The sequence below is a fragment of the Ptychodera flava genome, chromosome 1 (genome assembly GCF_041260155.1).
Source record: "Ptychodera flava strain L36383 chromosome 1, AS_Pfla_20210202, whole genome shotgun sequence".
NCBI lineage: Eukaryota > Metazoa > Hemichordata > Enteropneusta > Ptychoderidae > Ptychodera > Ptychodera flava.
Window position 1 is genome coordinate 57,767,157 of NC_091928.1, and position 22,718 is coordinate 57,789,874.

General features: G+C 37.4%; 1 protein-coding gene and 1 long non-coding RNA gene across 2 annotated transcripts in view; both read right to left on the minus strand.

Annotated features, from left to right (window-relative positions):
* Positions 1-17: 17 nt before the first annotated feature.
* LOC139144118 (uncharacterized) lies at positions 18-2,589 on the minus strand. The gene is made up of 4 exons (XR_011554769.1): positions 2,446-2,589; positions 1,873-1,998; positions 1,378-1,500; positions 18-134 (listed from the first exon to the last, which is right to left on the minus strand). It is a non-coding gene; the product is annotated as an uncharacterized lncRNA (long non-coding RNA).
* Positions 2,590-5,935: 3,346 nt separating this feature from the next.
* Positions 5,936-22,718, minus strand: part of LOC139145930 (serine/threonine-protein kinase BRSK2-like) — an 83,360-nt gene continuing 66,577 nt past the window's right edge. Inside the window, exons 6-17 of the mRNA XM_070717378.1 lie at positions 22,261-22,329; positions 21,579-21,725; positions 21,322-21,356; positions 20,791-20,842; positions 20,138-20,250; positions 19,581-19,681; positions 19,134-19,204; positions 18,671-18,708; positions 18,310-18,570; positions 16,380-16,503; positions 15,609-15,783; positions 5,936-12,220 (exon numbers count right to left, since the gene is read on the minus strand). Coding sequence (XP_070573479.1) covers positions 11,946-12,220; positions 15,609-15,783; positions 16,380-16,503; positions 18,310-18,570; positions 18,671-18,708; positions 19,134-19,204; positions 19,581-19,681; positions 20,138-20,250; positions 20,791-20,842; positions 21,322-21,356; positions 21,579-21,725; positions 22,261-22,329 — 1,461 coding nt within the window. The 3' untranslated portion in view covers positions 5,936-11,945. The remainder of the gene's footprint in view (positions 12,221-15,608; positions 15,784-16,379; positions 16,504-18,309; positions 18,571-18,670; positions 18,709-19,133; positions 19,205-19,580; positions 19,682-20,137; positions 20,251-20,790; positions 20,843-21,321; positions 21,357-21,578; positions 21,726-22,260; positions 22,330-22,718) is intronic.

Sequence of the window (22,718 nt, forward strand, 5' to 3'; positions counted from 1 at the left end):
ATTGCGCAGACCTTGACAAGTTGTCCCATCGCCTAGAAGTTCATATCCATTGTTACAGCTACAACTGAAACTTCCAGGCACGTTATTGCACAACTGATCGCATCCACCGTTGTTATCGGTACATTCATCGATATCTGAAAAAAGATTTGCAAGTTTACTTTGTACAAAGTAGATATCTTTAATTTTGTAACTGAATTTTCATACTATTGCCTTATTTGACTTTTATATGGACGCTCAAGTCCGAAATAAAGATATAATAATAATAATAATAATAATAATAATAATAATATGTATTGTGGACGATGCGTCCAGATTGGTCGATGTTACGAACATTTCAGATGAGCATTTATGCTCGCACTTCAGAAGATTAGAATCTGTAACAAGTGTTGAACAATTGACAAACGTTTGTTCTGGTCTCTGTTGTTGTACTTTCACACTTGTAGTATGGTGTTATTTGTTATATCAGCAAATGGAAACCAAACGACAAGGATTTGTTTAATTATGACTGGAATTAATGACGCCGTTGCTTAGTAACAGGAAAGTACGGAGTCAGTTACCATAAGATTGTTTTCAGTTTCAGAATTGACTCATTGACCACATTCAGAATTCAAAATGCGCCAATCTATAAAGATTGTGTTGATTTATGGGTGCTAAGAGTGAAACAATTTACTAAACCAGATATCAAATGAGAATATCTTTCGACATCGAGTTAAAAAATAAAATTTTGACAGGACTTTTATCTTCAGCCAAGTTTTAGGAGTAGGGGGTTTAAGCTCATCTCAACTTGAAGCCTTACTGCACAATCAAATAAAATAATAAAAAAGCCATACATTTCTAATTGAAATGGATACCGAAAGACTTAGAAGCCATGTCATGTGATAAAATAGATATCAATCACTTCAGATATCTTGATTAAATCTAACCAAAACAAATGAACATCTTGTATTCAGTTACATACGTTACACGTTGCTATGTGCTGTGACGTTTGAAAGATTAACAATTACTAGCTCTTTGAGCGGTGTTTAAATCGCGCTATCTCAGATGGTCATATGACCACTTGCAACCAATCAGCTTTGTTCTCAACACCACCACATGGCTTGCCGCCTTTCTTTCAAACTTTTCTGTCATAGCTGAGGCTGCTGGTGTTTATCACCCTCCCACCCACCCTCTGTAATAATGACGTTTTGAGCTTCTTTAAGCTCTCTTTGTACTTGTTCTCTGCCTTTACCTGCTATTCCTGTATTGTTTTTTAACGGGGGAGGGGAGCAGTAGATTGTTAGTTTAGTAGAGTAGATTGTTAATAAAGCCTCCTTTGCACCAAACTTGCATATGTCTGTGACTGTGTGATTTAAAAATTATTAAATCTTATTATATCACCTGAGCAGGAGAATCCGTCATTGTCAAGTGTATATCCTGAATTGCAGTCGCACACAACTGACCCGCTTTGGTCGTCACAGATATGTTCACATCCTCCATTGTTTGTCTCACATCCTACTGCCTCTAAACGAAGACGAAAACACAGACAATCAGATATGTAGTGTTCAATGAAAATGTGTTGAAATCAAAATGTGTTAAACCAATTCTCTAGAGACTGCCTAACTGAAGACTGTCTTTGTGTAAAATAATCACGGTTCTGACATGCTACAGAGCACATGAATTTCATTCAGCTCAAATGCATTGGTCTAGACTCTAAGTCTTACAGGTGAGGTGATAGTTATTGAAAAACAAGCCAAGTAGTTTTTATTGTTCGTGAATTTTCCCCTTACAACGGTGTAAGCCCGCCATCCACGACTTAGGCCCTAAGTAATTACAAATAAATTAAAGGGCAGATGTCAATAACCGATTGGACTTAATAATGTTGTTTCAACGAACCTGGTTCACAAGAAACACCGTCAGGTTGAAGTACAAACCCAGGATCGCAAGCACAGGAACGGGAACCACCAATATTATTGCAAATCTGCTCACAACCACCATTTCCAGTCGCACATTCATCAATATCTGACAATAAAAGGGAAATCAGTGCCAACGATTGATGAATGGATAAAAGCTGACAGGGTAAGTCGCATTTACATCGTTTAAAGCAGACGACGGTGATGACGATGTGAAATGGTGAAATTTGTCAACAGTTAATAACAATCGTCAAACCTGTCTTTATTGTCTTAACTTCCTACATTCAAACGGTTGTATATAACATTTAGTAAACTCTCTCTCTCTCTCTCTCTCTCTCTCTCTCTCTCTCTCTCTCTCTCTCTCTCTCTCTCTCTCTCTCTCTCTCTTCTCTCTCTCTCTCTCTCTCCTCTCTCTCTCTCTCTCTCTCTCTCTCTCTCTCATCGACTTCTTACTCTTCTGACTCCCAGATTTAACTCTCGACTTTGTTATTCCTATCAGCAGCGAAGTTGGAGAACAATACTGAGTGTCTAAAATTTTTAATTAATTAACACTTACCGATGCATATGTTAGGTTCTGAGGGAGAGAGGGAAGTGTATCCGGTTGGACAAGTACATCCTAAATAACCAGCACCAGGGATAAAGACACAGCCGTCAGCATCTATACACTCCAACAAGTCACATGGACCTGGGGGTTCCGTGGCTTTGGAATAAAGAAGCGAGTTTAAGTCATAAGAACAATGCAAATTTCAATAGAGTATTTCCCGAATAGAGTTGGTGTTGTATGGTTTATTGATTTTTTTCTCGACCATGTGTCACAGGTAAGTAGATATCGTTTTCCTTTCCAAAGAATGTTAAAAGTTTTAAAATATGTTATGAAATCACGTATGCTGATATGGAATTATTCGCTCATCAACACCTCGGAGTACACAATGCGAGTTGACATATTAACTATCTTGCCTATTATTAAATGATAGGAGATTAAAGACAAGATTCTTGTTAATATTACTTACGTGGTTCCTCGAACTGTCTCTCTACCATAGTCCTACCCTGTCACATGACAAGAAGAGCAGAACAATGATGTTTGTAATGTCAAGGTGGATAACATTGCCAATGATTTCATTGGATCATTGGAACGACCAATCCCTTTTAAAGATTCTGACAGGTATCATTTCATCGCCATCAGTCTAATTTTGTTATGGTGCCAATATTTTGTAAACTATAGGAAGTAAATTTATTCATTACGCTTTATTTTCAGAATCACAATAAATATTTCCAGCACAGGAGATTCAGTGATTCGCAGATTTTTCATTCTACTAAAATACGTATGTACCACTTCAAAGTTATCTAAAATGCATATTTTTCCTTTAACAGATAATATCAATGCATTCCTTAAATGTAGTGTTTAAATAATGAAATTTTAAAGATATTGGCTACTTTACAAAAACAGTGTATTTTCGATTAATATTAAAATCTGTGTCATAATTGCGAGGTGTTAGATCCACAATGAGACATAAAGCTAGATATGTGTTGACGTAAAGGAATCAATAGTACTCGATATCATTGGTAAGAGAGAAACTCCGCTGAGAGGTCTGCGTGTTTTTTACGACTGAAGTAGGTGTATCTCAAGATAACAGTGTGTTCATAATTTACAAATGTCCCTATGCTTCGGTATCTTACATGTAATGTGCTTTGCAAAAGTCATGTGTGACAATGACCTAACGTTCTACTGGGGAAAATGATCGATGTCTCTGAATGAACTGTAATTTTACAAAGTGAAAATGTTGAATATATACCTGTACATTGATTGCATTGAAAGTTACTGCAAGTACCAATGGTAGAACCAATGAACGTATGGCCATTTCTCTTCGTTCACCTTAAAGATAGAAGTGGAATAAACAAAAACACGAAAATGAATGTATTCATTCTTTGGAGGACAGTTGTGACTTCTACACGACACTGACACGATTTATTTTGCTACTGATAATAACATTAAAATATGAAATCCACCCAGCTTATAAAATGCAGTTGGATAATACTTACACTGACACTTGCCTGCACAGAGTATGAACAGATTAAAAAGCATGATAAGACTTTCCCATATCTGTGATTTGCGATTCTTGGTAATTTTGTCAAAGATACAAACAGGGTACCACTTCAAATTCTGCATGGTACTCTAGGTTAGAAGAGAGTGATGCGTATACCGGTACTTACGTCAGGAAAAAGTCCAGGATTTGAAGTGAAGCTTCGATGCCGCCCAGTTCAGCAGACTAGAGTGTTAAGTTTATTTTGAAACCTACTTATATACATATTTGGTTTGATGCACATTAAACAAAACCGCACGACTTCTAAACTATCCCTTTTTGAAGTTTGTAAAGACGAATGCCATCAAAATTGACTTTTCAGGAAACCATACGTTACCAGTGCTCCTCGTGGAAAAGATAATTTACTTGTTTAACATGAGCACTATACATGTAATCTCAATTATCGTTTTCCACAGGATGTTGAAGGAGTTGTTTCTTGAAGCGAATAAATCGAAATTTAATACTAGATGTACGTTTTCTGTATTAAATTTTCACTTGACGTAATAAAGGGTAGTCAGTCCATTGAGCTGCCTGGCCATGCACACACTGACACAGACTGACGTGGTTTAGTCTCAATATGGATCTGACTGATTTCACTCAGCGCATGCATTGATTAACGTATGACAAGAATTCACTGCAAGTGAACATCCATGCATATGTTTAAAATTGACGACATTGTTTTCAATAGTGGCTCATACACTCCGGAGTGAGAAAGGGGGAAAATTTGACATGTATACAGACAGTATGATAAGCATGCACGCAGATAGGCCACATAATTTACATGGAGACCTTAATAGACTGTACAACATAAAGGGATTTTCGGAGACGGTGACACGTAAGACACAGATAGACATAGCTGAAGAGATAGTGGTAATGATAGTGACAATGAATATGTCATATGTGACTGGTGATTACTCGATGATAATGACGATGGCATACCACAACGGTGCAGATAACTGTGACAACGATGATGATATTGATCGTGGCAATAGCAGTGACAGTAACGGTGTCATTAATTGTGGCAATGGTTGTGATGGTAACATTGAAATTTTGGTGGCAATGGCTGTGATAGTGACGAGGACATTGATGGTGGCATTGGTAGTGATAGTAACAGTGACATTGATGGTGACAGCAAGTATCATTGATTGTGGCAAGGCGGTCATAGTAATGATGACAATAATGTTGGCAATGGTAGTGACAGTGACTGGTAGTGACAGTGACAATAATGTTGGCAATGGTAGTGACAGTGACAATAATATTGGCAATGGTAGTGACAGTGACAATAATGTTGGCGATGGTAGTGACAGTGACAATAATATTGGCAATGGTAGTGACAGTGACAATAATGTTGGCGATGGTAGTGACAGTGACAATAATGTTGGCAATGGTAGTGACAGTGACAATAATGTTGGCAATGGTAGTGACAGTGACAATAATGTTGGCGATGGTAGTGACAGTGACAATAATATTGGCGATGGTAGTGACAGTGACAATAATGGTGGCAATGGTAGTGACAGTGACAATAATATTGGCAATGGTAGTGACAGTGACAATAATATTGGCAATGGTAGTGACAGTGACAATAATGTTGGCGATGGTAGTGACAGTGACAATAATGTTGGCGATGGTAGTGACAGTGACAATAATGTTGGCGATGGTAGTGACAGTGACAATAATGTTGGCAATGGTAGTGACAGTGACAATAATGTTGGCAATGGTAGTGAAAGTGACAATAATGTTGGCATTGGTAGTGACAGTGACAATAATGTTGGCAATGGTAGTGACAGTGACATTGATGTTGGCAATGGTAGTGACAGTGACAATAATGGTGGCAATGTAGTTACAGTAGCAGTGACATTGATTGTGGCTATTCTACCCTATTTTGGCCAAACTTGCTCAGATTTACAGACCACTGATATACAACATTTTCATCAATGATAGAAAACATGACACAGAATACCAGTGTAAAATCTTGTTACTCCAATTTTTATTCAGATCAGTTCATCTCCATGACAACACTTCATCAGAAAGTGTCCGGGGCACACAAAAATAGTTCTCTGGTTTGAAGGATTGTGACACTGTTTTCACAGCAAAGTGATAGTTAAAGGTCTGCAGGGCAGTGTCAGCTCTCAGAAAAGTACAAAACTTTCAAATATTGATGAGACGATAATGATAAATTAAGACAACTTGAACAGAAATCATGTCACTGACACAGAACACTGATATGAAGAGCTTTGAAATGTCAAATTCATTAACTAACTTTCAATAACACTCTCTTAAAATAACTATGCTTTTGTAATTTCATGTGATATTTTAAATTTGTACATTGACAGTCTGAGCTTTGTTTTCACTACTTGTCACTGGTAAATTTCCAAGTAGCTGATACCAAAAGTTGTACGTAATAGGAATTGATTGTAGAATGACGTACATAGTTTTTAAAAAGTCTTTGAATAACCCTGCACCTCACAAAATGATTGGCAGCTATGCAGTGCCAACACTCCAACTTTTCACTAGCTTTTTATATGATTGGATATTGTAACTCACATTGTAATAGATTTGTACATCCATGAATGGAACACAAAGATATTATCAGCAGTCTTGATGACTTAAACTTGACATGAAGACCAGTCATTGGAAAAAAATGATATATTTCTCAAGGAAAGGAAAGTGTTCAGATGTTTACTATTTTGGGATTAAAATATAAAAGTTATGTTTTACTGGAGAACTTTTATACGATTTCTTTCATGGTTTCATCTTATTGTGTTCCATCAAATGTTACTCTTGTGAACCTCATAAAATAAGGGTCAAAGGTCAAATGGTATGCTGCCATAGTAATGCCTGATTGAATTCCAATCATGCACAGCATGACAAAAAGGATGTTTAAAATACAGTCTCTGCATCTCTGAACGGATCAGTTTTGAGAACTAGTACAATAACTTCAACTAAACTGTGAATTCTAGAATGGTACATATGGGGCCTTTGCAAAATATGAGCAAAACAAATTTTGGAGACAAATTACAGAAAGATATGCAGAGCTTTAAAATGCAACTCGTGTTTGCAGCAAGCTTGTAGCAAGACAAGTAGCTGAGTACTGTAACACTTTCTATGATATCTCAGAGACCAGTGATAGGAGGATTTCCATGATGCCAAGATGCCAGGTACATGAATATTCAACATTGAGAACAAATCATTAGCATAACTTTGGAATACCAAAATAATTGTAATTCATATAATTTGCATAAATGAATATTAATTCACCTTGCATCTTGCACTGAGGGGAATCTGACTGACTCTTTGTAGTGTGACAGGGAACATTACAAACTCAGCAGGATGTGAAATGATGGAAGAATTCAATAATGATATGAAAATGAAACAGGGCCTGGGCTGATGTCCAACAATTGAGATCAAATAAAAGTTTAATATGGGCAGAAGTCTGAGAAAAAATGAGAGGGTACAACTCTTAAACCTGTTTTTAGACTTCAATCATGGAAGCTTATTTGCATATGAGTGATTCAAGGGTAGTAGAGTGCGTAGGATGGATGGTACTGATGTAACTTACAGTGAGTTACAGTGATAGTGTTGTTTATGAAGGGAATTGTATCAAAATAGTCAGTTAGTATTTAAGTAACATTTATAAAGTTCAATGAATTAACATAAATAAAATGGCCAGGGTGTCATTTTTGTAAGTACTGATATTAACTGTTTAACTGTGGGGGTGGGGGTAGTTATCTTCCATCATGTGACCTTTCACTTCAACTTTTAATCACATTCATGGAGGGTTTTGAGTGTCATCCACAGCTTGATTATTCCTGACTCAATGTAGATACAACAGATACAATACCATTTTGTCAATAACATAAGAAAGACAAACTATCTGTATGAAAGCTGTCAGTGTTAGACTGTCATCCCTGGATGCACATTGAAGCAGAAGATACTATTTGTTTTTTTTTATGAAAACCACAGCTCTGATTACTGAACGTTTGTTGAATAACTTAATTATATCGACATGAAATTGGAAACAAATGTACATATACACTTGTCCCATTATCATTGTTTATTTGCTGTAACTTTCATGGTTGAAAGTCACTTCAAATGGAACAAATACAGAGAAATGCAGATATCTTCTATCAATCAATCAGACAAACTGATGTCTTCAGTTTGACCAATCAGAAATGCAGATGTCTTCAGTTCAATGAATCAGAAATTAAGATGTCTTACATTCAACCAATCAGAAATGTAGATATTAACAATTGCATCTATCAGCCATGCAGATGTTTACATTTCAACCAATCAGAAATTCAGATGCTTATGCTTCAGCCAATCAGAAATGCCAATAACTTCAATTCAACCAATCAGCAACGGTTGTCTGACTTCTGCTTAATATACAAATTTACCACCGAGGATAGTCTGCCAGTTAGAAAATTGTCACATTTCTGCAAAAAAAATTGGTCCTCAAGACAGGAATTTGATATTGTCAATTAAGCTCTGGTGCCCTTTGATTGTCTTAACTTGATAGATAATTCTAGTCCACCTTGTTTTTCTCTAGGGCCTCCAAATTAATCAGAGCAGATGCATCTGTGGAATAATATTGGCCTTGATTCACATTTGATGTAAAGTCATAATGGATACAGCTGATGCATACACTGGACCAGGTGTACAGTGTAAGATTGGTCGATGACCAGGTGCACAGTGTATGATTGGTTGATGACCAGGTGTACAGTGTATGATTGGTTGATGACCAGGTGTACAGTGTATGATTGGTTGATGACCAGGTGCACAGTGTATGATTGGTTGATGACCAGGTGTACAGTGTATGATTGGTTGATGACCAGGTATGATTGGTTGATGACCAGGTATATTGGTTGATGACCAGGTATATTGGTTGATGACCAGGTTTACAGTGTAAGATTGGTTGATGACCAGGTCAGTATAAGATTGGTTGATGACCAGGTGTACAGCATATGATTGGTTGGATGACCAGGTGTACAGTGTATGATTGGTTGATATACTGTGGTCACAGCCAATCATCATTGACGTGGTCACTGCCACCCTACTGATGATTTTATCATTACATAAGAGACCATGGTTTTACTTCAAAGTAGACACATCACATGAGGGAAAATGGAAACCAAGTTGCCCTGACATGTAACAAATTGTGTCATAAATGTTTGTGTGTACTTGATACTTGTTATCTGTTGATCTACCAATACAGAAAGCTTGGTATCACAAACACATCTCAAAGCTCACTTGTCAGTTGGAAATATGGGAACAATGTTTGCTAACAACGTTAGAGGAAATATATTAAGATCTGGAACTATGGATTTCACTGAAATTGCAGCCTTTTTAGTTCTGCTGATGTGCATCATCCTCGGAAGGTTGTATCTGATTGGTTGATTGTCACTATTCATGGTAACTTACGGAGTATATTTGTATTAATTAATTATAACGGTAAAATTCAGCCAACCAATTGGATAACAGCTTCCGAGACGCTGCACATCAGCCCTTTAAGTTTGAAAACTGGCCTTACTAATAATCACTGTATTGTGCTGTTTTTACTTCAAGCAACACTGATGTACATTTTAAACTTATCAACTGTATCATGACGTAGTATGAGTGAAGATTAGTGAAATCAAGCTTCCCTACATGTGAAGACTGCAAACTAACCACTTTACTGGGATCCATAGGTATGTATTCTAACCCTTATCTGAATGACCCCCTAAGTTACTGGTGATTTATGCAAAACACAGTCTTGGCCTACCTAACTCACTCAGTCACTTCAAGTCCATTTATTTGGAATAAAATTATAGTTTTTGTGATTAATGCCAGCAAAAGTTAAAGTGTCAGTGACACTTTACAGGCCAACATTTCAAATTAAAACTTTCAGTGTTTTTTACAGTCTATTGCACAAGATTTTGTGTTTGTTTACAGGTGAATTTAGAACTCACAACATAAAATAACTTATGGTAACTTTAACAAAATTAATACTATATGCAACTTTTTTTGTGAATGCATGCAGGCTGGCACTTGTTGTACTTTATATATCTTTACTAACAATATTCTGAGAGATGTCATGATAAATACTGGTATTGTCAACTCTTTGCTCTGATTAGGACCAGAATTATCAAAGTCACACAAATCTTTGCCTTACAATGCTTTGGATTTCAGTGAATTGAACATATGAACATTGCGATGATAGTGACAGGATAGTGATGGGGTCGGTTGGATTTTGAATGTGGCTGGCTTCACTCAACGTTGATGATGTTCATGATACCTGATAGGCATTGATTTTCTTGTATCACAATATTGAGTCAACTATCTTTAACTTCATTGTAAAACTACTGTGTGTTGATTCAAGTCACAGAGTCCAATATTTTAAGGAACGTTATATCTGCCTCAGAAGACAGAACAGAAAGTTTTGAACTTTTACTCAACTCTAAACAGGGAAGTTTAAACCATTCATCATCAACAGTACAAATCACAGGTGACTTTGCAAAGTTTGGCATCAGGCAAATAATTCACTTGAGATTTACGGATACTTGAATTCCCAGTGGCTGTTATAGCCAGTGTTCATACGATGGGTAAAAATTGGATTTCTGTTTTTTGCACAAAAACAACACTGGAAAACTTCATCTACTCACCTAGCTTCAAAAACAAGCAGCAGATCATGTCAAATAATATAATTGTAATTTGAGATTGTGAAAGACCATCCGTAAGCTGCATTGTATCTCTACTGTTCTTAGATCCCATCTCCCAACTTTTTGACGATAAATAAAATATATTCTTAACTTAACAATGAACTACGGTGTATCATGGACCTGAAATGTTTTGATGAAGTAATATTGAACTGATGGCTATTCAACTAACAACTACCATCTAAATTAATTTGTTCCTGGTAAGACTTGGTTCTGATTCATGTGTAACTTCCTCAAAAAACTTACTTATATTTTATGAAATATGATGAATCTCAAACTTTCTATGCATGTTTTTAAAAACTATTACAACTTGCATATTTAGTGTCTGTCTGCACTTTTCCTTGAAATCATTGAATTGCTAGAAGCACGGATTATTTCATGAAGTTCAGTTGCAGCCAACATCAGGTAGACATCTCTAACCTATATCCCTGTCAAATTTACCTCATACAAAAATTTAACTGGTTAAAAAAAGATTTTTTGCTCCTATATACAATACTCCCCATGGTATGCATTGACACGTTCTTGATTCTATGTTGCCTTGCTACATGCACAATGACTAATTGCCGGTTACATTCACTCAAAACCAGTTCAAACTGGTTTAAACCGGATCTCTTGACTTACATTTGATGATTGTACTTCAACAAAAGAGTGTTTCAACTGATTTCTCTCTGAATATACAACTTTTCTCAATAAACTTCATAAATTATTTTGCTAAAACTTGACAAAATAAAGCACAATTTGGAAAAATACACTCTGATTGTAAATACACTATGCACAAGACTAAAAATGAAGTACTGGTTGCACAGTACAATATAAACACAGATCCAACATATACAGATACGCTGTAAAATAAAAATTATAAAAGACATATCTCAACATACTTGTAAAATGCTGACAAAAATAAAATAAAATTCAAATTAGTAAAATTGAATAAGTTACATTTGATGTGATGTTGATGCCTACAACTTCATTTGGATTCATTTTTCATGTTGAAAACAATTCTCGCATATCTTACATTTTAAAGCGACCAACGGCTTGAACCACCTAGAGCTGATCTTTACCTGATAAAACCGGTTGAAACTGGTCTTCTTATGTGTCTACCATACTACTCTTTCATATGGGAATTTGAATTCACAAGAATTATTGATAAAAAAACTGGCTGGTATGATTTTCAGTCTTAGCCACTCCCCCGCTTATTAAATTACTGGCAATCAATAGTTTGCTAAAATATGTAATTGTTTTATCTTGCTATTAAAGTGAACGTTTGAAGCTTAAAATGAACATCATAAATCTGTGCTGGTACCAACGTCTGTAGTCAGTTTATCAGCTTGATTGTCTAACAAGCTTTGCTTTGGATTAATTTTACAATCTGTGAAGACATCATCGCCTTCACTGTTTGTTGATGGTATTGGTGGTGACACTCCGCGCTCCGATCCTGCTGAACTAGTACTGTCGCTGAAACCATCGGTAGCGATACGCGGTGAGATCTCTGCTCCTCTAGCCGTGCTCATCTGTGACTGCAGTAACTCAATAACTCGCTTGAATCGTCTACCCTGACCTGTGAAACCAAGATCAACATTCAAATTAGAATTCAAAGTTAAATCTTAACAGCTTGGCACAGAATGGCAAATACTATAAACGTACACTCTATCACTGAAAGGCTGATAAATTCAATAACTGTGACCAGAGATCAGATTGAAGACAACAGATCTCGCACACATTCATTAAACATCACTTTCATGCCTTACTAAGCAACTATTTTGTCATAGCTTGTTTTCTCAAACTTTGATTACTCATGTTCCTTCATGTTACTGTAGATGTTGAATGAGTGTATGACCTGATAATATACACTGATCCTTGAATGTTGTCTCTACAGTCTAATGGTAACTACAGTTAGAACTGCTGTAAAGGGGAGTTTGTGTAGATTATGCAAGTCTCAGCCAAGATTGTGGAAATCTTAAACTAAACTTTCAAATGTCCAAACATTGAAATGAAAAGCTGTCACAGTGGTAATTTCATTAGAACAATAGCTTCCATTTTTCACAAAACATAGAACATTTGAACCCAATTTTCAGTCAATTTTAAAACAACATTTCAAAGTGCGTGGTGTCTTTACTGTGAACTATGACAGACAGACGCACAGCTCTGGTTTTTTTACCCTTTCACCACAATGGTTTGGTCCAAACCCATCATTATTAATAGTGAGGGGTGAACAGGTTACAATGGGTTGGTTGTACTTATTGCAAGAAATTAGGGGTGAGGGGAAAAAGATTTCACCATCAATGATACAAATACCTGGTATTCACTCACTACCTGGGTACTTCACTCACTACCCGGGTACTTCACTCACTACCCGGGTACTTCACTCACTACCCGGGTACTTCACTCACTACCCGGGTACTTCACTCACTACCTGGGTACTTCACTCACTACCTGGGTACTTCACTCACTACCCAGGTACTTCACTCACTACCTGGGTCCTTCACTCACTACATGGGTACTTCACTCTCTACATGTACCTGGGTACTTCACTCTCTACCTGGGTACTTCACTCACAACCTGGGTACTTCACTCACTACATGGGTACTTCACTCACTACCTGGGTACTTCATTCACTACCTGGGTACTTCACTCACTACATGGGTACTTCACTCACTACATGGGTACTTCACTCACTACCCGGGTACTTCACTCACTACCTGGGTACTTCACTCACTACCTGGGTACTTCACTCACTACCCGGGTACTTCACTCACTACCGGGTACTTCACTCACTACCCGGGTACTTCACTCACTACCCGGGTACTTCACTCACTACCTGGGTCCTTCACTCACTACATGGGTACTTCACTCTCTACATGTACCTGGGTACTTCACTCTCTACCTGGGTACTTCACTCACTACATGGGTACTTCACTCACTACATGGGTACTTCATTCACTACCTGGGTACTTCACTCACTACATGGGTACTTCACTCACTACATGGGTACTTCACTCACTACCCGGGTACTTCACTCACTACATGGGTACTTCACTCACTACATGGGTACTTCACTCACTACCCGGGTACTTCACTCACTACATGGGTACTTCACTCACTACCCGGGTACTTCACTCACTACATGGGTACTTCACTCACTACCGGGTACTTCACTCACTACCTGGGTCCTTCACTCACTGCATGGGTACTTCACTCTCTACATGTACCTGAGTACTTCACTCTCTACCTGGGTACTTCACTCACTACCTGGGCACTTCACTCACTACCTGGGTACTTCACTCTCTACATGTACCTGCAATGGGTACTTCACTCACTACCTGGGTATTTCACTCACTACCTGGGTACTTCACTCACTACCCGGGTACTTCACTCTCTACATGGGTACTTCACTCACTACCTGGGCACTTCACTCACTACCTGGGTACTTCACTCTCTACATGTACCTGGGTACTTCACTCACTACCTGGGTATTTCACTCACTACATGGGTACTTCACTCACTACATGGGTACTTCACTCACTACCCGGGTACTTCACTCACTACCTGGGTACTTCACTCACTACATGGGTACTTCACTCACTACCTGGGTACTTCACTCACTACCTGGGTACTTCACTCACTACATGGGTACTTCACTCACTACCCGGGTACTTCACTCACTACCCGGGTACTTCACTCACTACCCGGGTACTTCACTCACTACCCGGGTACTTCACTCACTACCTGGGTCCTTCACTCACTGCATGGGTACTTCACTCTCTACATGTACCTGGGTACTTCACTCTCTACCTGGGTACTTCACTCACTACCTGGGTATTTCACTCACTACCTGGGTACTTCACTCACTACCCGGGTACTTCACTCTCTACATGGGTACTTCACTCACTACCTGGGTACTTCACTCACAACCTGGGTACTTCACTCGCTACATGGGTACTTCACTCACTACCTGGGTACTTCACTCACTACCTGGGTACTTCACTCTCTACATGTACCTGGGTACTTCACTCACTACATGGGTACTTCACTCACTACATGGGTACTTCACTCACTACCCGGGTACTTCACTCACTACCCGGGTACTTCACTCACTACCTGGGTACTTCACTCACTACATGGGTACTTCACTCACTACCAGGGTACTTCACTCATTACCCGGGTACTTCACTCACTACCGGCTACTTCACTCACTACATGGGTACTTCACTCACTACCCGGGTACTTCACTCACTACCCGGGTACTTCACTCACTACCTGGGTACTTCACTCACTACATGGGTACTTCACTCACTACCTGGGTACTTCATTCACTACCTGGGTACTTCACTCACTATGGTACATGCGTACTTCACTCTCTACATGTATCTGGGTACTTCATTGACTACATGGGTACTTCACTCACTACCTGGGAACTTTACTCACTACCTGGGTACTTCACTCACTACCTGGGTATTTCACTCTCTACATGTACCTGGGTACTTTACTCGCTACATGGGTACTTCACTCACTACCCGGGTACTTCACTCACTACCCAGGTACTTCACTCACTACCTGGGTACTTCACTCACTACCTGGGTACTTCACTCACTACATGGGTACTTCACTCACTACCTGGGTACTTCACTCACTACCCGGGTACTTCACTCACTACATGGGTACTTCACTCACTACCTGGGTACTTCACTCACTACTGGGTACTTCACTCACTACATGGGTACTTCACTCACTACCTGGGAACTTTACTCACTACCTGGGTACTTCACTCACTACCTGGGTATTTCACTCTCTACATGTACCTGGGTACTTTACTCACTACATGGGTACTTCACTCACTACCTGGGTACTTCACTCACTACATGGGTACTTCACTCACTACATGGGTACTTCACTCACTACCCGGGTACTTCTTTCATATTGAAATCAATATTCTGTTTTCAACTTACCTGATATAAGTAAGAAATTGACAATATGTGCAACACTGCCTTTGCTAGTTTCCCTTTCATGCGGTACAATTTCAATTTGAAATCGTATTGACTTTGTAAACATACTTCCACCAGGTCGTTTGTACTCGGCTTTGAATGCAGTTGGAGAATGCACACTGTGGGTCAAATCTGGTAACTGATAATAGAAAATACAATGGATATTGTGGTAACTGATAATAGAAAATAAAATGGATATTGTGAGTGGTAAACCCTTGTCACAGGTCAAAACATTCAAATCAGCATCAAAATCAAGTCATTGTACACACACCCTGAGATAAATTCAGGATTGTCATTTCGTTTTTGTACAGGGTCCAAAAACTCACACAAAAAATGAACGTCACTTTACATTCAACACCTACTATTCAAGCACGTTAATACAGTGTCTATATGTTTAAAATACACTGTTATTGCTATCATTTGAATTCTAGCTTGACCAGAATTCACATGTCAACTATGCAATCTAGACTTGTCCAGGCTGAATTGATGTGACAGTGTGTATCTCAACATGCTTTGAGGAGTAGATCTAGAAATTAGAGTTGACATAATCAACAAAAATTGTCAAAAAAAATATCATCAAAAGTTACAGTTACTGGCCTTTTGATGTAACCACATGGATGATGCTGGATGACAAATGTGAAAATGTTGATGTTTTATTTGAAGAGAGATAGCATAAAGCTTACCGTTAAGAATAATGTTGATGTTTTATTTGAAGAGAGATAGCATAAAGCTTACCGTTAAGAATGCATGTACTATATCTGCTTTGATAACATTTAATGATTTGTCACGTATTATCATACAGACACTATCTTCTCTGTCACCTCCTATAAGACTTCCAAACCAAGATTTCTTTGATAGCCTACAAATGAACACAAAAAGAAAGTTGATTATACTACATAAACTTCTAAACACTAGGATGATTGCAAAAAGTGACACTGCTTTCAATAGAGTAAAACAAAATGACAACAACAACTACATTGAGGTTTAAGAAGGCTACACAAACTCAGTGAAGTTTATGCATTCAGACACCACTTAGGCATAGTCCGTGGGCTAGAGGGGGTCTACGTGCACCCCCCCCCACAGGATAACAAACCTGTATTTTTCAGAACCCTTGGGATCCCTAGAATACGAAATGGAATTTTAACAGAAAAAATATAGGGACGCAATAGCTGTTATGTCATGTTTTGAAGGGTACCGCAAAATCACGATTTTCCAAGCCAAATGCATTTTCGTCAAATCTGTCTTCTTGTAAGTCATGTACTGAGCTCATTTTTTAACATAAGCTCAGAAATAGAAAATAGAAAATAGAAAATATTGCATGTTACAACATGTCATTCTAAAGATTAGTAAATTATCTTTCTAATCATACCTAACAAGCCAGGTTATATTCAAAACTAAGCTCAGCAGATAACTTATAAGAAGACAATTTCAACAAAACTGCATGCAAATCTGCAACACTATGATTTTGAGGTACCCTTCAAAATATGACTGTTACAGATGTACATTCCTAATATTTTTCCTGTTAAAAGTCTATTTCATATTTCTCACATGTCCCTGTACCAAATAAAACAGATTTAATAGCAAAAACGGCCAGATTTTTTGTGTCAAGCTTAAATAATGGTAGAATTTGGTTTTAGCTATGACTGAAATTTTCAATGTAAACTTTGGGGTATGGGGTAAGTTTTGGTTACATATCATGAAAACTATAGAAGATATTGCATGTTACAACATGTCATTCTAAAGATTAGTAAATTATCTTTCTAATCATACCTAAAAAGCCTGGTTATATTCAACAACAAGCTCAGCAGATAACTTATAAGAAGACAAATTTAACAAAAATACATACAAATCTGCTACACTATGATTTTGCGTACCCTTCAAAATATGACTGTTACAGATGTAGATTCCCAATATTTTTCTGTTAAAAGTCTGTTTCATATTTCTGACATGTCCCTGTATCAACATTTTTTATTATGCCTAGCTAAAAAAATTGGTAGAATTTGAGATTTTCTGTAATTTGTAATGTTAAATTTTGGGGTAAGGGGTAAGTTTTGGTTATATTTGACAAAAACTGTAGCAGATATTGCATAATGCAATATGTCATCTTAAAGAGGAATAAATTCCCTTCTAATGATACCAATCAAGTGAGCTTATGTTAAAAAATGAGCTCAGTACATGACTTACAAGAAGACAGATTTGACAAAAATGCATTTGGCTTGGAAAATCGTGATTTTGCGGTACCCTTCAAAACATGACCATAACAGCTATTGCGTCCCTATATTTTTTCTGTTAAAATTCCATTTCGTATTCTAGGGATCCCAAGGGTTCTGAAAAATACAGGTTGTTATCCTGTGGGGGGGGGTGCACGTAGACCCCCTCTAGCCCACGGACTAGCAGCTTGCAAAGATTTTCATGAAACTCTGTGAGCTTGCGCTGTTAAGAATTTTACACACATTGTGAACAGCTCTTTTCTCATAAGATTTATGAAAATATCACTGACAGAAAGAAATTTGAATAATGAAAAGGCCTCTTCCTTCAGTGCTATGGTTTTAATATGCTGACCAATATAATTGTTTTCAGTTTGATCACTATGCTAAATCCCTGTAATAAAACATAATTTGAATAAAACATTTCACTGAAAGGATAAAATTCAAGAAGAACTAACTCAGGAGATGAATCTGGAGTAAGAGAGAGTTCCTCGGCCGGTGTCTGTAACTTCCTTCGATGAAATCTTGGTGATCCCAGAAATGAATTTTTGATTGTAGTGAGTCTAGTTTTCCACTGTGCTTGCTGTGGTCCTGGACTTCCTGGTGGAGTTGTCACTGGACTTGAATTCCTGATAGCATGGCCAGCATCAATGGGTCTGGGTGAGTGCTTTGGACTACCAACAGGTGATGGTACTGGGCTATTGGTTAGACTTCGTGATCTGAAAATGAACACAAACACAAACAAAATCACTTCTACTCTGATGGATGTAACATATAAGCTACTTGATTCTAAAGATCTCAACAAATAAACAAGCATACTGGGTTAAAGTATTTTTCAGCTTTGCTTTGTCTTCTATCTGGCAATAAACATGTACGATATGTGGCACTATACAAGAATAACACTGATATGAGAACTCGAAAACAAATTACTACCAGGATTATTATCGCCATATAACCTCCATTCGTGTTTTTTTGGTAAAGTTTTGCAACATAGGTAACTGTCTCTGAAACCATTCTACCATTTGTCCCCCTCATATGACAGCATTACATGTCACCACATCTACTCTATAGTGTGTCAGTATTTGGGACATAATATACCGCACTGGTACTGTAACAATATTTCTGTTAAGGTCTATGTCATGGGATCTGTCAGTGTACCTATCACCATGTCTGCTGTACCATGTATCAGAGATATTTTCTTACCCTGATCGTCCCTGAGATATATCAATGGCTCTCCTTGCATGTACAGGTGATCCCTGTGCTGGCGTATAGCCTTGCATCACAGTGTCCAGTGATGACCTTGCTGGTCGTCGCTTGCCCTCAAATGAATCCACTCTCTTCCTGGTGGGTCACCTACAAATACAAATTCAACAATTGTTATTGCTAGGTTTTGGTACCAGTTCATAGATTAAATTGTTTTGGGGCAGTGGTACTTATTTTGTTGTTTCCTAATAGGAGTTCATTAGTATATCTCGGGGAACCCCATCATGACTGGGGAACCCTGGTAAAATTTACCATGGATACTCAGGCGTTATCTGAAACACTGCAACAACACTCTCCTTGGAGTCATCAAATCATTTGCATGCTATGCCTCTACACACTTTGTGTTCAAATTCTTCAAATGTATGTGTTACACCCAAACACCTGATGATTTAGTTCTGGTTAGCAAAATTAATCCAATGAAAAAAGCATTGTAACTTTACATCAAAAGGAACACAAATAGATCTACCTGAATGACTTCTATGTCTAACTTCTATTTCATCTTCTTGGCTAGGTTTTCTGTGTTTTCGATCTAACAGCAGAAAGTAAACTACCTTTTCTGTGTTGTGTCTGTCAAGAGTAGAGATGTATAAAAATACCAGATGTCAAGGATTAAAATGGTTGTCATTGACATTACAGTATGTATCATCAATGAATTGCTTTATGAATCACCTTGGTTACTGTTTGATAGTGTGTCCTGTAATGAGAAGTATCATCAACTATTTCCACTTGAACATGTGATGTGAATCAGTGTCAGTTTTTCACAAAAGACATCAGAAACTAAAAGTTACAATAAATAACAAACTGATGTTCTACCAGTATTTATCATTCTGAAGGTAGACGCATTCTGTACACAGCTGCTGCTTTTTTATTAAAAAGGCTGCATACACATGAAAAAAAATGTGACTTTGTATCAAAGTTTGACAGGAAAATGGCAAATGACTAGAAAAACAAACGAATGCCAAGTTCAAAAATAATTATTCATGACAATGCACAACAACAACCGTGATGAAAAAGTGTACTTACTTTGGGTTAAGAAGCTCTGAAACCAATTTTTCTTTGTCTTTAAAACAACCTAGAGAGTTCATACTTGCAAGAACATCTCTGTCTAGCTCTGATTGAGTTGGAATTATGTGTGTCTGTAAATTTACAAAATAAAGGATTGTAAATTGATAGTGCTTATCTATCGGTACTGCTCAAAAGTATATATCATATGATAGGTAAAACAAGTTACATGTCAGCTAGATGACATTTCGATGTTCTAGTGAAAAAGGATTGTAACTTTTTGAAGAGCGCCCTCTTGCATAAAATCTATACACTACTTTTGTTTTTCTGTGATGATGAAGCTATCCACAATTAGCGGCCAAATTACATTTAAAGTTTGTGGCAAGGAGAGAGAAGGTAAAGTGCAACAACAGTAAACCTACATGTAATACTAACACTAAGGGCAAAGTGAATGCTTCTTGTCATACACCTATTTATTTGTAAACAATAGCATATTACACAAAAAATATTGTGTCAGCAAGGCTTGTAGTTTGTATTGCAATATTCTCTGAGAAGAAAAACAAGACAATGTATTTGTTTTATAGAACAAATAAAAATTATAAAAAGGAATAGCCATTGTGTCTTTAAAATTGGCTCCAGTGAATATCAGAATCACAGCAGTGATGAAATCTTACCTGTACAACTTGTGTCATTGGTAACATCAACTCAATGTCTCCCTTCACACCCCTACAATGTCAATGAGATAAACCAACATGTTAGTGAAAACCTGTGACTGACTTCAACAGAGAACCACTCCCAGAATGCATAGGGTGGCCATCAATACACACCATACTTATGACACAAGATTGACAATAAAACAATGTACAAACAAATTGACTATTCCTTGACTTTGATATTCTCTCACTTATTTGCATTCCCACATATGGCAAATTCATGTTCTACAGATGATCTGCATTCCCACACATGGCAAATTCATGTTCTACAGATGATTGCATTCCCACACATGGCAAATTCATGTTCTACAGATGATTGCATTCCCACACATGGCAAATTCATGTTCTACAGATGATTGCATTCCCACACATGGCAAATTCATGTTCTACAGATGATTGCATTCCCACACATGGCAAATTCATGTTCTACAGATACTGATGTCCTTTTCAAGTTTCTACTTCATCACTATAAAGTCAATACTGTGTACTTACGCAACAAACCATGGGTGCTTTGTAATTTGTTCAATCTGAAAAACACAAAGAAAAATAAAATCTTTCTAATGATTCAAATTAAACTACAATATTTCTCAGTTTCTGAACACACATTAAAAATACAGAATGAAATAGAATTTACATTCCAAAAGTTTCAATTAGATTCAAATGTCAAGTATATTCAGAAACATAAATCAGCACAGATCTGTGTAATTCCATGTATCTTTAGACTCCACAACAAGAACTGATATACTCACTGTGAATCTCTTGCTTGGATTGATTTCAATCAAGCCTCGTAATAAATGCTGACACTCTGGTGGTACAAAATGAGGTATATGGAAAACTCCTCGCTTCACTTTCTCTAGTAAGTTACGTAAATTGTCATCGTCAAAAGGCAAGGCACCCTGGGAAATGAAATGAAATCAAAGTCATTTTTGTCAAATCTGACAACTTGGCATTATATATCTATGATGCTCCATCATCACCATATGTAGGCTTTGTTGTGGCTGCAAAATTATCTAAGATACCGTATAAGAAGACATAGCAAGTGAATACACAGGTTTTGTTGATCATTTTTCACTATAGAATTATAACAACACTTTGATGTGCCTCTGATTTTCAATATACTGGTATTCCTAATACGTCAGTCTAAAACTGACCTTTTTCACAAAGTTCATGAAAACTGAACCAATCAGATAGTGCTACATTCATTCTCAGTTTGTTAAAATGCTGCAATTATTCCGAGTAAAAATCAAAGAATTATGGCACCTGATGGAATACAAGGGGAAAACTTTAACAAAAAAATGAAAGATGACAAGTATCTGACTGAAAACTGTCATTAAATTAGGAGAATAAAATCCAGTACTTATTTGCCTAACTGTTGGAACTGACCATAGCAGAAATGACCTTTGACCTCTTTCAAATACCAAGCACACTTACCACAAGTAATGCATATAAAATAACTCCTGATGACCAAATATCAGCTCTTCTTCCGTCGTACTTCTCACCCTGGAATGAAAAATGAAATCAATGAAAAAATGCAGAAAACTTGAATCAATATTGATATATTGTTGGAATATTGAACAGCCCAAAATCACTTTGCATTGGGTACTTGTACAAGATTGAGCTGACACTGAAATGTGACTACTTTGCTATTGTTTTGATCTCATGAAATATTTCAAATAATTATTTTTATCATAAAATTCAAAGCTTGAAGCAGTTACAGTTCACAGTACCCCTCTGTATGTCATTCTTTGCTTGCTGTTGTTTCAGTGTTGGACCTATACGGTATACAGGAAAGTGTCAAGTACCAGGGTTCAGATACACCAGTGGCTGTGTTGGGCAGTGCAGTGTGGACGGTTCAGATTTATTTAACGGTACAGTAGTAGATTTGGAAT